General features: G+C 47.8%; 1 protein-coding gene across 1 annotated transcript in view; it reads right to left on the reverse strand.

Annotated features, from left to right (window-relative positions):
* Window positions 1–300: 300 nt before the first annotated feature.
* The window catches only part of slc4a5b (solute carrier family 4 member 5b), a 31,500-nt gene continuing 15,308 nt past the window's right edge, over window positions 301–16,492 (reverse strand). The window contains exons 5-25 of the mRNA XM_079289880.1: window positions 16,058–16,213; window positions 13,323–13,378; window positions 12,012–12,175; window positions 10,855–10,942; window positions 10,614–10,772; window positions 10,132–10,253; window positions 9,463–9,637; window positions 9,233–9,366; window positions 8,951–9,131; window positions 8,784–8,874; window positions 7,795–7,847; window positions 6,314–6,505; window positions 3,226–3,339; window positions 2,858–2,971; window positions 2,352–2,513; window positions 2,030–2,208; window positions 1,824–1,896; window positions 1,659–1,727; window positions 1,368–1,541; window positions 928–1,071; window positions 301–792 (exon numbers count right to left, since the gene is read on the reverse strand). Coding sequence (XP_079146006.1) covers window positions 784–792; window positions 928–1,071; window positions 1,368–1,541; window positions 1,659–1,727; window positions 1,824–1,896; window positions 2,030–2,208; window positions 2,352–2,513; window positions 2,858–2,971; window positions 3,226–3,339; window positions 6,314–6,505; window positions 7,795–7,847; window positions 8,784–8,874; window positions 8,951–9,131; window positions 9,233–9,366; window positions 9,463–9,637; window positions 10,132–10,253; window positions 10,614–10,772; window positions 10,855–10,942; window positions 12,012–12,175; window positions 13,323–13,378; window positions 16,058–16,213 — 2,609 coding nt within the window. The 3' untranslated portion in view covers window positions 301–783. The remainder of the gene's footprint in view (window positions 793–927; window positions 1,072–1,367; window positions 1,542–1,658; window positions 1,728–1,823; window positions 1,897–2,029; window positions 2,209–2,351; window positions 2,514–2,857; window positions 2,972–3,225; window positions 3,340–6,313; window positions 6,506–7,794; window positions 7,848–8,783; window positions 8,875–8,950; window positions 9,132–9,232; window positions 9,367–9,462; window positions 9,638–10,131; window positions 10,254–10,613; window positions 10,773–10,854; window positions 10,943–12,011; window positions 12,176–13,322; window positions 13,379–16,057; window positions 16,214–16,492) is intronic.

Below are 16,492 nucleotides of genomic sequence, written 5' to 3' on the forward strand. Positions count from 1 at the left end.
TGGATTAAACCACTGCTAACACTGGTCCCTGCATGTGGATTAAACCACTGCTAACACTGGTCCCTGCACATACACTCTGTCCTCCCGTCTGCTTGGTAAACAGGACAGCGACCAGCTGTTTCAGGAAATTACTGAGGATTGTTTTGTAAAAATTAAAATATATATTTGTGATCCACCCTCTTTTTAAATTCTGTTTATTAGTTTTCAAGTTTACATATAAATTCAATGAAATTAACATGTTTGTGTTTTACAAACAAAAGCAAAAAGGACAAAAAGAATAAAAGAAAACTGACAGAAGGTTAAAAACAAACAGAAGAACAAAGAAATAAAATAAAAAGAGAAATAAAAATATATTAAAAAGAGGAGTTGCTTGAGAATTCTATATCAGAAGATTCGTAGATGCTTTGTGTCCAACAAATAATGAAAATAATTTTAAGTCTAAATCACATGTGAGGAGATGTGAAGCTTAGATTCAGCGTAGTACAGGAAGAGACACCACACTTTCAGTTTCATAGCTTTAAATTCTGTTGAACCACAACATGTTTGTGATCCATCTTTCTTTCTTTTCTCACAGATTTAAACTTCAGGACTTCGAGAGGACACAAGGATTCATTTCACTTCCTGTGTGAGCTCAAACATCGTTGACTTGTTGGTCTTTTCAGCGGCTGTAGATAAGCACCGGCCTCATCCTTGAGTCACAATCAGGTGAACAACAGAGGGAGAGCGAGACAGACGCAGTGAGAGGAGGATGGACAGAAAGACTGGAGTCAGTGTTGTGCCTTTTCAGCAACACTGTGGGACAGAGAGGAGAAACGTACAGTGTTAGTCAGAGACAACCAACCAGGACCGACACAACTAACACCACACGTTTAAATACAGAGGAGACAGATGACAGCAGCTGTGTGTGTTGGGCAGCGTCTCCCTCACCTCCTCATCGCTCTCTGGCTCTGCCGCCTTCTTCTTGTCCTTCTTCTTCTGGTCTTTGTCCGGCAGGATGTCGTCCAGCCAGGCCAAGTCGTGCTGCGAGAACATCAGATCCAGCAGCTTCCTCACGACCAACAGACCCAGAATCTACGCACAGAGTGAGGAGGATGTACTTCAGGTACCGCACTGGAGAAATACTACAAGTACTGGAAGTAAAACACCTCTACTGCTATATATTCTAGCATTATATTATTAGTATGCATCCATGTAAAAGCAGCAATTATCAAAATACTTTCCAAATCATTTTCTGTCAATCAACTAATTTAAATAAAAAAGTGTTTTTTGATCATATAAGAATGACGCCCTGATGAATACCACAGGACACAGGACACAGGACACAGGACACAGGACACAGGACACAGGACACAGGACAACACACTCACCATCACTGGGAAGACGATGGCCAGGAAGGTGGACTTCAGGACCCAGAGGACGGCCAGACAGATGATCTGGACGAGGGTGAAGAGATGGACGCGTCTCAGAGGGACGTGACGCAGGAAGGAGAAGTCTGGCTGGTGTTTGGGCGGCATGAGGTACAGCTTGATACGCTCCCAGAACTGGAAGACAAAGAGACAGAACGTGTATCTCTACCTCTGTCATTCTGTGCAGGAACATGTCTTATGATAACATAAGTAAGACATGCATATACAGCATGAACGTGATATTGTCTCTACCTGGATGCCACTCAGGGAGGCCACCCCCATGTAAAGGAACACGCCATACAGGACTGGCATGGGGATGTACTGAACGAAACACAACAGCAGTTAAGATACAGCATCAGAGTAAGTGTAGAAACATCACACAGTCGGCCATGTTTGTTCACGTGTCTCCGAACATACCCGAAGAACTGGAGCGAGGAAAATTGAGAGTCCAGTCAGAACAAACACCAGAATGCCCGTCAACCTCTGCTCCCTACACATGAAGACTCATTCAGTGTTAAACACAGCGGAAAGCATTCACACACACACACACACACACACACACACACACACACACACGCACACACACACACACACACACACACACAGCGTCAGTACCGTCTTACCTGACTCCGAGGAACTGTGGCTGCTCTCCGGGGGCGCTGGACTCGCTCTCCATCCTCAGAGAGTCGATGTGAGCGATGGAGATGACGGTAGCCGCTACGTACCAGGGCAGACCCATGAAGGAGCAGACGGCCATCAGCACACCCACCCAGAACAGGTCCAAGTGGTAGCCACAGCCTTTCTGCCCGACAGGAAGAGGAAACAGCACACGATGAACAGATATTCACCTCCACAGGGTACCAGGCCTGTTGAATCCGTTCTGTTGACTCTCTAACGGTTTCCCCGTGAAGTAGAAGAAGCCGGTGTTGATGACGGTTACTTTACCTTCAGCTTGTTCTCTTTGCGGTTGACGATGACGGCGCTGATCTGCTGGTCCATGAAGATGAGGATGGTGACCAGCAGAGCCGGGACGGAGCTGGCCACGTACCACCACCAGGAGTTCTTACCGAACGGCATCACCAACCAGCCACGGTCAGGACGCGTGGGCTGATCACGCACACACACACACACACATACACACACACACACGCACACACACGCGCACACACACACACTCACACACACACACACACACACGTGAATAACCAATGAATACACAGTGCAGGTAGAAGGTGAGTGCACACACGCTACATTGATACTGATGCAACTGAAACACAACAGCATGCAGTGGTGGAAGAGGTTTTCAGAATAAAAGCACCACTACAACAATGTAAAAATACAATATTTTATAGAAATATAGAGAAGCAGAAAATGCTCCACTTTAAAGGTTGTACTTCCACCAACACAGCGGCCACTCATCCAAACACAGATTAAAGTGAGAAATCAAATACCTTGAACTCAGTTGGAATGATTAGTTTGGGTGTTTCTAACCCCATCAACATATCCAGACCCACAAAGGACATGATTGACATGAAGATGGCAAAATCACTGATGAGCTGCCTCAGCTGAGACAAAAGGGAGGAGCGGGAGAGGAGTAGTATGACGGAGAGGAGACAAATATACGCAAAAGTACAAGAACAAGGTGCGTACATGAGGAAATGAAGATAAGAAAAAAGAGATATTAATCCTTTCATTTATAAACCAAACGACTGATTAGAAATCCATAAAAACAACTTCCTCTGGGAGAGAAATGCATCCAAGCAGCGACGTAGAACACAGTTCGGGGGAAGGTAAAGAAAGGTATTTAGGGAACGTGGACCTTGAGATCAGTGGGCACGTGCAGTTTGGGGGTTTCCAGCTCCATCAGGTGATCCAACCCACAGAAGACCAGGATGGAGATGATGATGGAGAAATCACTGATCAGGGAACGGAGCTGGAGCACATTCAGGGAGAGCAGAGGAGAACATGGGAGAACATGGGAGAACATGTGAGAACATGGGAGAACATGGGAGAACATGGGGGAACATGGGAGAGCATGGGGTAACATGGGGTAACATGGGGGAACATGGGAGAACATGGGGGAGCATGGGGGAACATGGGGGAGCATGGGGGAACATGGGAGAACATGGGGGAACATGGGGGAACATGGGAGAACATGGGGGAACATGGGGGAACATGGGGGAGCATGGGGGAGCATGGGAGAACATGGGGGAGCATGGGGGAACATGGGAGAACATGGGGGAACATGGGGGAACATGGGAGAACATGGGGGAACATGGGGGAACATGGGGGAGCATGGGAGAACATGGGGGAGCATGGGGGAACATGGGAGAACATGGGGAGCATGGGAGAACATGGGGGAGCATGGGGTAACATGGGAGAACATGGGGGAACATGGGAGAACATGGGAGAACATGGGGGAACATGGGGGAACATGGGAGAGCATGGGGGAGCATGGGAGAACATGGGGGAGCATGGGGGAACATGGGAGAACATGGGGGAACATGGGGGAACATGGGGGAGCATGGGAGAACATGGGGGAGCATGGGGGAACATGGGAGAACATGGGGGAACATGGGGGAACATGGGGGAGCATGGGAGAACATGGGGGAACATGGGAGAACATGGGGGAGCATGGGAGAACATGGGGGAGCATGGGGGAACATGGGAGAACATGGGGGAACATGGGGGAACATGGGGGAGCATGGGAGAACATGGGGGAGCATGGGGGAACATGGGAGAACATGGGGGAGCATGGGAGAACATGGGGGAGCATGGGGTAACATGGGAGAACATGGGGGAACATGGGAGAACATGGGAGAACATGGGGGAACATGGGGGAACATGGGAGAGCATGGGGTAACATGGGGTAACATGGGGGAACATGGGAGAACATGGGAGAACATGGGGGAACATGGGGGAACATGGGAGAGCATGGGAGAACATGGGAGAACATGGGGGAACATGGGGGAACATGGGAGAACATGGGAGAACATGGGGGAACATGGGGGAACATGGGAGAGCATGGGAGAACATGGGAGAACATGGGGGAGCATGGGGTAACATGGGAGAACATGGGAGAACATGGGAGAACATGGGAGAACATGGGGGAACATGGGGGAACATGGGAGAGCATGGGAGACCATGGGAGAACATGGGGGAGCATGGGGTAACATGGGAGAACATGGGGGAACATGGGAGAACATGGGAGAACATGGGGGAACATGGGGGAACATGGGAGAGCATGGGGTAACATGGGAGAACATGGGGGAACATGGGGGAACATGGGGGAGCATGGGAGAAGATGGGGGAGCATGGGGGAACATGGGAGAACATGGGGGAGCATGGGGGAACATGGGAGAACACGGGAGAACACGGGAGAACACGGGGTAACATGGGAGAACATGGGGGAACATGGGGTAACATGGGGGAGCATGGGAGAACATGGGAGAACATGGGAGAACATGGGGCAACATGGGGTGACATGGGGTGACATGGGGTAACATGGGAGAACACGGGAGAACACGGGAGAACATGGGGTAACATGGGAGAACACGGGAGAACACGGGAGAACACGGGGTAACATGGGGGAACATGGGAGAACACGGGAGAACACGGGGTAACATGGGGGAACATGGGAGAACATGGGAGAACATGGGAGAACATGGGGTAACATGGGGGAACATGGGAGAACATGGGAGAACATGGGAGAACATGGGGTAACATGGGGGATCATGGGAGAACATGGGAGAACATGGGGTAACATGGGGTAACATGGGAGAACATGGGAGAACATGGGGGAACATGGGGGAGCATGGGAGAACATGGGAGAACATGGGAGAACATGGGGGAACATAGGGGAGCATGGGAGAACATGGGAGAACATGGGGTAACATGGGGGAACATGGGAGAACATGGGAGAACATGGGAGAACATGGGGTAACATGGGGGAACATGGGAGAACATGGGAGAACATGGGAGAACATGGGAGAACATGGGGGAGCATGGGGGAACATGGGAGAACATGAGAGAACATGGGAGAACATGGGGTAACATGGGGTAACATGGGGGAACATGGGAGAACATGGGAGAACATGGGAGAACATGGGAGAACATGGGGGAGCATGGGGGAACATGGGGGAACATGGGAGAACATGAGAGAACATGGGAGAACATGGGGTAACATGGGGTAACATGGGGGAGCATGGGAGAACATGGGAGAACATGGGAGAACATGGGAGAACATGGGGTAACATGGGGGAACATGGGAGAACATGGGAGAACATGGGAGAACATGGGAGAACATGGGGGAGCATGGGGGAACATGGGGGAACATGGGAGAACATGAGAGAACATGGGAGAACATGGGGTAACATGGGGTAACATGGGGGAGCATGGGAGAACATGGGAGAACATGGGAGAACATGGGGGAACATGGGGGAACATGGGAGAACATGGGAGAACATGGCGGAGAACATGCTGGTACGGATATAAAAGGTTCTTTTGGGTGGAGGTTTGGCGGAGAGGGACGGATGAAGCTCAATCTCCACATTTGTAAATAAAAGCTGCTGATGTTTGCTGCAGATATTCAGCAGCTTTGAAGGAAAACGATGGATTTCTAGATTATTTTCATCATCTGAAGGAAACTAGGTTTTCAGCAAATATGACTTATAAATAGTGCATTTGTTGGGACTCTTTTGAGCTGTGAATTGATACACACACTCTTTATATTTACTGCTAACTGGCATTTGAAGCATGCTAACACTCACACACACTGTCAATAAGAAGAACAAGGAGTTTCTCCAGCCGCCTCCTTTACACTCAGCTGCTCTTCAACAAAGGAGGCCAGCGTGTCACGTTCAGGGACTCAATAACAGCATGCCGGGAGGTATTAGGAGGAGTCTCACCTTTGTCGGGAAGTAGCGGCTGAACTTGAACTTCTTGAGAGAAACGGTCATGGAGTAGGTGCCGAAGAAGAGGATGAAGGACATGAGGGCCAGGTCAGGAACATACTTACAGGAGCTGCCCACCAGCACACCGCCGACCTTCACGCACTCGTTCTTACTCAGCTGACTCCAGTTCAGGCCGCTGAAGTTAGACTACAGAAGACAGGACAAGGGGGGGCGGGGGGGTGAAGACAGGGAAGGACAAAAGATGAAGGACGGGTTTTGGGAGTGGAGGAAGAAAGGAAAGAGAGAAAAGAGAAGCGATAACAGCAGAAAGAGACTTCTTGATATTGAGAAACTGTAGAGGAAAATCAGCATTATAACTCAACTGCCCTTCAATTGAACTAAAAACAAGTTACATAACGTGTTATTGTGATCTGAAGCACCGTTTTTGGGAAATGATTCTCTCGGACAGATAAAGTGTGATTAATCTCTCAAAAGCACCAAAACAACCCCTTACATGGAGTTGTTTTCGGTGAGCACAGGACAGAATAGGAACCTGGCCAGATTAGGAGTCCAGATGTGTCCTGTTTTGATTCAACAGACTGGTTTGATTGGTGGAACGTAGCAAAAGGAGGCGTGAATTTTGACTATAAGAGTGATCTGTAAAAAGCAGTACATTGGGAGTCTTTTCAATATGCTGAACTTGTTGATGTTGGCTTGTTCTTATTAAAACACGACCCGCTGGGGGCAACTCCAGTTGACTCTCTGTCCTCGTCATTTTTCGCTACGACATAATGGATCACGGTGTGAGGAAGAGGTGCTGGTGTGTTTCAGGAGGATCCGAGTTTGTTCCTCTGGGTTCCTGAACGTTTCCTGAGACGCTTTCCTGAAATGTTTGAGCTGCTGGCTCGAGTTCAGCTCAGGACGCTGGTTTGGTTTTGTAAGTTTGTAAATGAAGAAACAAAGAGTCTTCAAGTGTTTCCTGTTTCTCTCTTCATATAAATGACTTCCGGCTTCAGGTTCTCCTGCGTGAAGTTGTGCACGATCAAAGTTTTCATTTGTTACTTCTGGAATTGTTGGTTCTGCCAGAATCATCAAAGTTGCTCGGCGTAAGTTTCCCTTCGACGTCGGCTTCAGAAGAAAGAGTTCCTGCTCACGACGCAAAGCACCAGAACACCTTTCGATGACCTCCTGACTGATGTCTCTCAGCACCAGCTGCTGTCTCTGCTGAACTGCTCAGCTCTGCTCAGCTCAAACATCAGCTGACAAAAGACGCATCTCCTGAATGAAGAGAGCTGATAAAACACCTTCTGCTGCTCAGAGTTAGGACTGATTTCCTGACCTGAGATGCTTCTTAAATATGAGTTTCTGTCCAGTAAAGCTTGAGTCACCATGAAATCACAACTAACTGTTTCAAATCCCCGTCCTAAAACACGAGAGAAGCATCTCATCTGTCTCTTCCCTCCAGAGGAACAGACCTGTGAGACAGCTTCACTTACCAGCAGAGTCATGTTGTCGCCTGAGGCTGGAGCTGAAGCATTGAAGGCCAGAGCTGAGGAGCACAAGAGGGGACACAATGAATGATGGGTAATAATAACCCAGTGTACTGTTTGATATGACGTCATCAGGATTAGTTCAAGAAAATACGAGAGAAAATCCACAAGGACATGACATGAAGATGTTTAATGTTAAAGGAATATTTCTTCACATCTTGTGCATCAGATGATCTCTGCAGGCGAGAAGTTCTGCCTCTGAAAAGTCTGCAGAGGATCCCAAAAGTTCATTCCCAAATATAATATTCCTGCGAAAGAGCCACCGTGAGCACAAGATATTCTGCCAGCGTTGGTTCGTTTTGGACTTCTATGTTTTGTCGTAGGTTTGTTACATGCACAGTCCTGAGCTGAACGTAGCATGTTACAGTCCAGCCAGAGAGAAATGCTGAATCCAGTGTCCAACAATGAGGCAGAAACAGACGAGATACACACATCAGAGCAAGCACCAAATATGTGCAACTAATTACATTCTAATATGAAACACACGGTAATAATGTTCACTGCTCATTTCATAAATCATGTTGCCGATGATCTATTGATAAACGCTGTAGCTGCTCGTGGTATAAAGTCCCAAATAAATACAGAAAACATCTTGTGTCATGAAAAGAAAACAGGGAATTCATTAATTTGTTTTTTTGTTTTTTGTGAAAACTCTCACATTTCTCACATCCAGGACGTGGTTAGCCTAGCTTAGCATAAAGACAAGCAGGGGGAGACAGCAGTTCTATTTGCTCCCTTTTTTCTTTTGTGCTGATCCGAACCGTGAGTTCCGTGATCCGTTGCTCCACTAGACATGAAACAGATCCATCTTCTCACCTCACTCTCAAAAACAAACCAAATTCAGCTCAAATGTTTCATTTACCGATCATTCAGTTACTACAGTCGCCATTTATGAAGCTTTTAGGTGAGAAAAGGGTCAAAGTTTGAAGACTCACCGTGGTCTGGTGCGATGCATTCACACCGGTAGGAGGTGACGTGATCAGGCTTGAAGCCGCGGTTGATTGGGTAATACTTCCAGGCTCCTACCTGTGAAAAAGAAAACAGCTGTTACATTCCTTCTGAACATGTTGGTGTTTTAGTCCCGCCTTCAAATGTCGCCCACCATCTTCTTAATGGCGTCAGAGATGAATATGAAGGAGATGAGGCTGGAGAAGCCCTCCTCTGTGAAACGGGTCATGTACTTGATGATGTAGCTGGCGTCCGAGAGCACCAGCACGAAACACTGGAGACACGAGTGAAGGCCGATCCACAGACGCAGCTCCATGTAGTCGATCTCGTTGCTCCTGTTGAGACAGTGTTGATGTCATCTTTATGTAACTGCACTCGTTTGAAGCAAAGGAAGTGCTCACACCAGCTCATATGTGTTGTTACTGTTTTTACTTACTTGGTGAATTCATAAAGCAGTTTCTCAAAGACGAGAATGGGTCCAGTTGAACTGAGGATGATGAGAGGCTGCCCACCGCAAACACAGAAGACGGTCCCTGCTAGAGCGGTGCCGAGGAAACTCTCCATCACTCCCTTTGAAAAGAGAAAGAGACGTCAATCGAGCTGACGTCACACTCTGTCAGATGAGACGCCGGCCGGGCACTTTTCTTTTTTCTTTGATAAAAAGACCTGGTAGTTGTCGGTGGCGTCCCCCAACAGTCCTCCGAAGGTGATGGCGTTGGTGATGCAGCCCAGGTAGATGAAGAGCACGGCAGAGATGGACTGGATATGGAAGCCATCGTAGATGTCGCTGCAGAACCACGGGATCTTCCGTTTGATGTCGAGCCACAATCCGCCTCCGAATCTATCAGAACCAGGTCGAGCACATCGTCAGAAAGAGAACTTCCACACTGTGATCGCACACGCAAACATTTCTGTAACTTTTCTTTCATGCAAAATGAAATTGTATATTCATAAATGATGAACCTGATGTGTCAGAATGAGAGAAAATATAAATGACTGGAAATTAATTACAATATAATATATTACATTTCTTGCCTTTTCCTTGATGGTCTGAATATGTCACTTCATTTGTTGTTTTTTTTGCTGCTTTTTAGAAAATTTAAAATCACAAAATCTAGCGAGAACATCGCCAGGTTTTGCAACACTATACAGTATGTGTGGCTGTGACAGAGTCTGTTAATATCATCGTGTTGTGCACGTGTGTTCATCTGGTCGGCACATAATCGGCCAATCAAGATGAAAATCGTCCGATTCCAGCGGGCTGATCGATCGGAGCATCTTACAGAACCTGGATTAAAATGGACGCTGTGATATATGATATAGTTCTTTTCTCACCTCCCAGTGAATGTCAGCTCCTCTCCGAGCTCATGTGGAGCCGGAAACTCCTCGTCTTCTCCTCCAGCGGCGCCGCCGGCCGAGCCGTTCATCTGACCCAGCTCGTTCAGGTTCAGCACCGACTTCCTGCGGGAAACACGGAGAAGGGCACGGCTGACTCGAAGTATTTGTAGTTTTGGAGACGTGGACATTTAAGTGGCTATAATCAATAAAAAGCCAGTGTTTACGAGCTGACACATGGAGAGAGTAACTGCCGCACATAGTGGAGCATTTAGCAGCTAAAGATACATTTTTATCAGGAGGGGGAGGAGACCAACAACGGAGCAAAAAGAGAGAATATTGGACGTACTTCTGCTGGATGTAGAAAAAAAGAAACAATTTGCAAACAAGTTGAACATATCAACTTGTTTGTGCTTCCCCCAAGCAGTCAAAAAGAATCTCTTTCTACAAGTTTAAATGTGATTAAGTGTGGTTAAGTGTACATGCCTCATTTCTGCCGATGGAACCTTCTTGGGAGGTTCGATGCGTATTTTGGGGTCCCATTCCCCTGGAGGAAGGACGATCACCTCGTCCAGAAACTCGTCCACTCCCGCAATCAGGTCTTCGCGGTCCCTGGCTTTGTAGGCGACGTCACTGAACAGCTGACAGGAAGCGAAGAAGATTTAAAATCAAACGTCACGTGCGAATGAGTTCGGTCCATCGGTGACGGTGGCCGTCACTTACGTCGTCCACCATGAGCGTCGCGATAGCTCGGCCGATCTCATTGTAGGACTTGGTTTTGCCATGTGGGCCCAGCAAGATGAAGAGGAACCTGCCAGAACAGAAGGTTAAGAGGCGATTAAACGCAAAGAGACAGAGACGACGTTTACATGCACACTCTTATTCCACTTTTATTCAGAATATGATATGATGATTTGAATTTGATGTGGTTCCGAATGGATCATTTTCAGACTAGAACATGTGTGATATGTTGATATTGTTCAGGTTCTGGGATTATTCTTTGGACATGTATACAGCTCATCTACTATCAGAGTCTCGAGAGATGTTTTTACGTCTCTCTCTCTCTGTGCGTTGAACACAAACCAACTAACAGTTAGTAAAGCTGCAGGAGAGATGATGTCCAGAAGAACAGAAGGAGAAACATCATGAAGGACTTGGAGATCAACAGGTTTCTGGAGATGAACAAATATCTTTTAGAGAAGCTGTTTGAAGGAATGAAAGAGGTCCAACAAGTCCTCCACCTCTGGAACACGCTGAGAAACATCTGTTAGCTCCCGATGTTCACTTTGACGTATTTAGGCGTGATAGAAACATCTGTTAGCTCCCGATGTTCACTTTGACGTATTTAGGCGTGATAGAAACATCTGTTAGCTCCCGATGTTCACTTTGACGTATTTAGGCGTGATAAAAACATCTGTTAGCTCCCGATGTTCACTTTGACGTATTTAGGCGTGATAAAAACATCTGTTAGCTCCCGATGTTCACTTTGACGTATTTAGACGTGATAGAAACATCTGTTAGCTCCCGATGTTCACTTTGACATATTTAGACGTGATAGAAACATCTGTTAGCTCCCGATGTTCACTTTGACGTATTTAGACGTGATAAAAACATCTGTTAGCTCCCGATGTTCACTTTGACGTATTTAGACGTGATAAAAACATCTGTTAGCTCCCGATGTTCACTTTGACGTATTTAGACGTGATAAAAACATCTGTTAGCTCCCGATGTTCACTTTGACGTATTTAGACGTGATAAAAACATCTGTTAGCTCCCGATGTTCACTTTGACGTATTTAGGCGTGATAGAAACATCTGTTAGTATTTGGTGCATGTAAAGGTAGTCACACTCTGAGAGATTAAAGAGGACACATAAGACACACTCGCCTGGTCGGCACAGGGACCTCGGTGAGGCCCCCCAGAGTCGTGGCCTGAGCCAAACGCACGAAGGAGACGAAGGGTTTGTCCAGAAAATCCACCTCACCGATCAGGACGTTGGAAGCTTCGGCATCACGAGGAATCTTCTTCATGAACTTGTTCTTCAGCTGGAAGTAGAGAGAGACAGAGAGAGATGCCACGATCAATTGGCATACATAATGTGCTGTGTAGTTCAATAAAGTTTAACGTTAACCATGAGAGTGTAAATAAAGTGTAATGTTCACATCACAGTGTAAATAAAGTTTAACGTTAACCATGAGAGTGTAAATAAAGTGAAACGTTCACATCACAGTGTAAATAAAGTTTAATGTTAACCATCACAGTGTAAATGAAGTTGTACTGACTCAGTAGAACTTGTGTTTCTAGTCTCTGATCTCTGATCATGTTTCATTGTAAACAACCAATCAGAGGAGAGCTAGTAACGTTAGCAGCACCGCTAACAGCTAACCAACGGAGGTTCACTTCAGGTACACTATGATGCCTTCAGGCTCTGCTCAACTGCTTTCCACAATATCAGAGGCACAAACACATCCAATTGAAAGTACAACACTCCTACTAAGCGCTTTACCCGGCTGATGAAAATTAACATTCCACTAATATTCCCGTGTCCATGCAGACGTGACCCCGTGACTACAGCTTTCCTCTTCTTTCCCAATGTTGCTCCATCATGGACCCATGACGTCATCGCTCTGTACGTCTATCTTCAAGGTTTTGTCTTGATGGCTACATGCACGAGAACGGACTCCGACATCGTGTAAATATGATGTTTAGCATCGAATTCAGAATATTATTTTTATAATCAGAATAATTAGAGTGCATGTAAAAGTATCACATCCTGACATCTCTTCTTCCTCTTAGAGCTCCATTAAAACACACCAGTGAGCCTCACTTCTGTTCCTTCATCATCATCATCATCACACTGTAGTTTCATCGGAATCAACCACACACACAAACACTCACGAGAGCACCACGTGTGGATTCATCCGCCACTGAAAATAGTCCCCAACTAATTAATATTGCATCCTGTTTGTTTGGTAAAGAACTCGAGTGAGCAGATGTTTTAGGAAACTGCTGATGAAACTACATGTTTGTGATTTTAAAGCTTGACGTCTACAGACAGGAAGTCAGAAAGTAAGAAGACAAACGTACACAGAGTTGGTTTTGGTCCGTAAAGATACAGAATATAAAGTCTAAGTAGCTTTAACTATGCAGAAACGCACAAATGCACACAACACACTGAACATCAACGGTTACCTGGTCGGTGCTTGGCGTGTCTGTAACATCGTTCATGCTTCGACTCTGCACCTGATCTGTAAATGAAAGCAACATAATTATTTACTATTTCACAAAACACAAAATGCCATCTGAGCTTTAAAAAGGTAAAAGTTGTGTCTCAGGGATGTTATTCAGCAATAGCTGAGTAAAGATGCAAAGATCCAAATAAATGGTTATAAAAGCCACAGCGAAGTCATTCAAGTGCGTCCACACTGTTTACCAGAACTTCACCACAACCATCTGCTTCTGTGGGGATTATATTCTAATGACTCATTTCCTTTTTCCTTTTTTTTTCTTCCTCAAAGCAGATTTGGGAACAAATTAAATGGAACAAAGAGAGAACAAGAACATAGCACACAGAGCCTTTCATAGTAATCCTCTCCATATAGACTCACTAAATATACGAACACAGGCGCACACAATAGGACCACAATCTCTCAACTAAACACAACACATTGTATTCATGGTGAGAGTATACACACACAAAGTGTTGAAATCATGCAGCAGAGGGGGATTAGCCGGGATCGGTTATTTTAGTTTATTAAAAACATAGAATACAGCAGACAAGTTATTAAGCTATTATAGCTGCAGACAGTGAGCGTATATCAGTGGTGGAAGAAAAGTACTCCTTTACTTAAAGGTGCAATGTGTAACACAATGCATAACACCCGAACGCACGTAACACCCGAACGTGCGTAACACCGGAACGCGAGTAACACCCTACCGCGAGTAACACCCTACCGCGAGTAACACCCGAACGCGCGTAACACCGGAACGCGAGTAACACCCGAACGCGCGTAACACCCGACGTGAGTAACACCCGGACGCGCGTAACACCCGAACGCCCGTAACACCCGAACGCGAGTAACACCCGAACGCGAGTAACACCCGAACGCGAGTAACACCCTACCGCGAGTAACACCCTACCGCGAGTAACACCCGAACGCGCGTAACACCCTACCGCGAGTAACACCCGAACGCGCGTAACACCCGAACGCGCGTAACACCCGACCGCGAGTAACACCCGAACGCGAGTAACACCCGGACGCGAGTAACACCCGGACGCGAGTAACACCCGGACGAGCGTAACACCCGAACGCCCGTAACACCCGAACGCGAGTAACACCCGAACGCGAGTAACACCCGAACGCGAGTAACACCCGAACGCGCGTAACACCCGACCGCGAGTAACACCCGAACGCGAGTAACACCCGAACGCGAGTAACACCCGAACGCGCGTAACACCCGACCGCGAGTAACAGCCGAACGCGAGTAACACCCGAACGCGAGTAACACCCGAACGCGCGTAACACCCGACCGCGAGTAACACCCGAACGCGAGTAACACCCGGACGCGAGTAACACCCGGACGCGAGTAACACCCGGACGCCCGTAACACCCGAACGCGAGTAACACCCGGACGCGAGTAACACCCGAACGCGAGTAACACCCGAACGCCCGTAACACCCGAACGCGAGTAACACCCGAACGCGAGTAACACCCGAACGCCCGTAACACCCGAACGCGAGTAACACCCGAACGCGAGTAACACCCGAACGCGAGTAACACCCGAAAGAGAGTAACACCCGAACGCGAGTAACACCCGGACGCGAGTAACACCCGGACGAGCGTAACACCCGAACGCCCGTAACACCCGAACGCGAGTAACACCCGAACGCGAGTAACACCCGAACGCGAGTAACACCCGAACGCGCGTAACACCCGACCGCGAGTAACACCCGAACGCGAGTAACACCCGGACGCGAGTAACACCCGGACGAGCGTAACACCCGAACGCCCGTAACACCCGAACGCGAGTAACACCCGAACGCGAGTAACACCCGAACGCGAGTAACACCCGGACGAGCGTAACACCCGAACGCCCGTAACACCCGAACGCGAGTAACACCCGAACGCGAGTAACACCCGAACGCGAGTAACACCCGAACGCGCGTAACACCCGACCGCGAGTAACACCCGAACGCGAGTAACACCCGAACGCGAGTAACACCCGACCGCGAGTAACACCCGAACGCGAGTAACACCCGAACGCGAGTAACACCCGAACGCGCGTAACACCCGACCGCGAGTAACACCCGAACGCGAGTAACACCCGGACGCGAGTAACACCCGGACGCGAGTAACACCCGGACGCGCGTAACACCCGACCGCGAGTAACACCCGAACGCGAGTAACACCCGGACGCGAGTAACACCCGGACGCCCGTAACACCCGAACGCGAGTAACACCCGGACGCGAGTAACACCCGAACGCGAGTAACACCCGAACGCCCGTAACACCCGAACGCGAGTAACACCCGAACGCGAGTAACACCCGAACGCCCGTAACACCCGAACGCGAGTAACACCCGAACGCGAGTAACACCCGAACGCGAGTAACACCCGAAAGAGAGTAACACTCGAACGCGAGTGTGTGTGTGTGTGTGTGTATTGAGACTCACGCATATGGCTCAGGCTGCCTGGCTGCCGAGAGCAGAGGTCTTCTGTTGAGCGGTTGGTCCCAGAAGCTGAACTAGTGCTATGACTCAGATTTATCTGAGGACTACGGTCTGACCGAGCAGCAGCAGAAGAAGAAGTGATTGTTTTTAAGGTGAAGCAGGTGATCAACATGGCAGAAACCACAGGAAGCATTAGGATGTAATTAGAAGATTAGTTTTGGTAGTTTGAAATAAATTAAAATGGCGAAGAAACTTACTGGAAGCAGCGTTGGAGGACTTCCCTATGTCTGCCAGCGAGCGGTGGATGGGCTTCTTGGTCTGGTGACGGTGCTTCCTGAGCAACACAAAGCTGATCTTCTCCTTCAGATCCGGAGGAATGAGACCGTCAGCCACCTGTCGATCCACGATCTCATCTGCATTAAATGAAAAAGAATGAATGAACAAGTTATGCATCTATACTGTACCACGGACTTAGAAATAAACAGGCACTTGATACTTTGCTTGATTTCTTTCTTGAAAACGTTGTTCGTTGCATGTAAAGAAGGTCTGAGTGTCAGACACTGAGCAGCAGGTCAGGGGAGGCAGGTTTTCCTTTTGGCGTCGTCAAGCAAAAATACCAAAGAATTCTTTTAGCATTTTTAATTGAAGTGTTCTGAGAGAAACTAGACTTCTCCGTTTTATTCAGGAGACAA

This window comes from Melanostigma gelatinosum, assembly GCF_949748355.1.
Source record: "Melanostigma gelatinosum genome assembly, chromosome: 18".
Lineage (NCBI taxonomy): Eukaryota > Metazoa > Chordata > Actinopteri > Perciformes > Zoarcidae > Melanostigma > Melanostigma gelatinosum.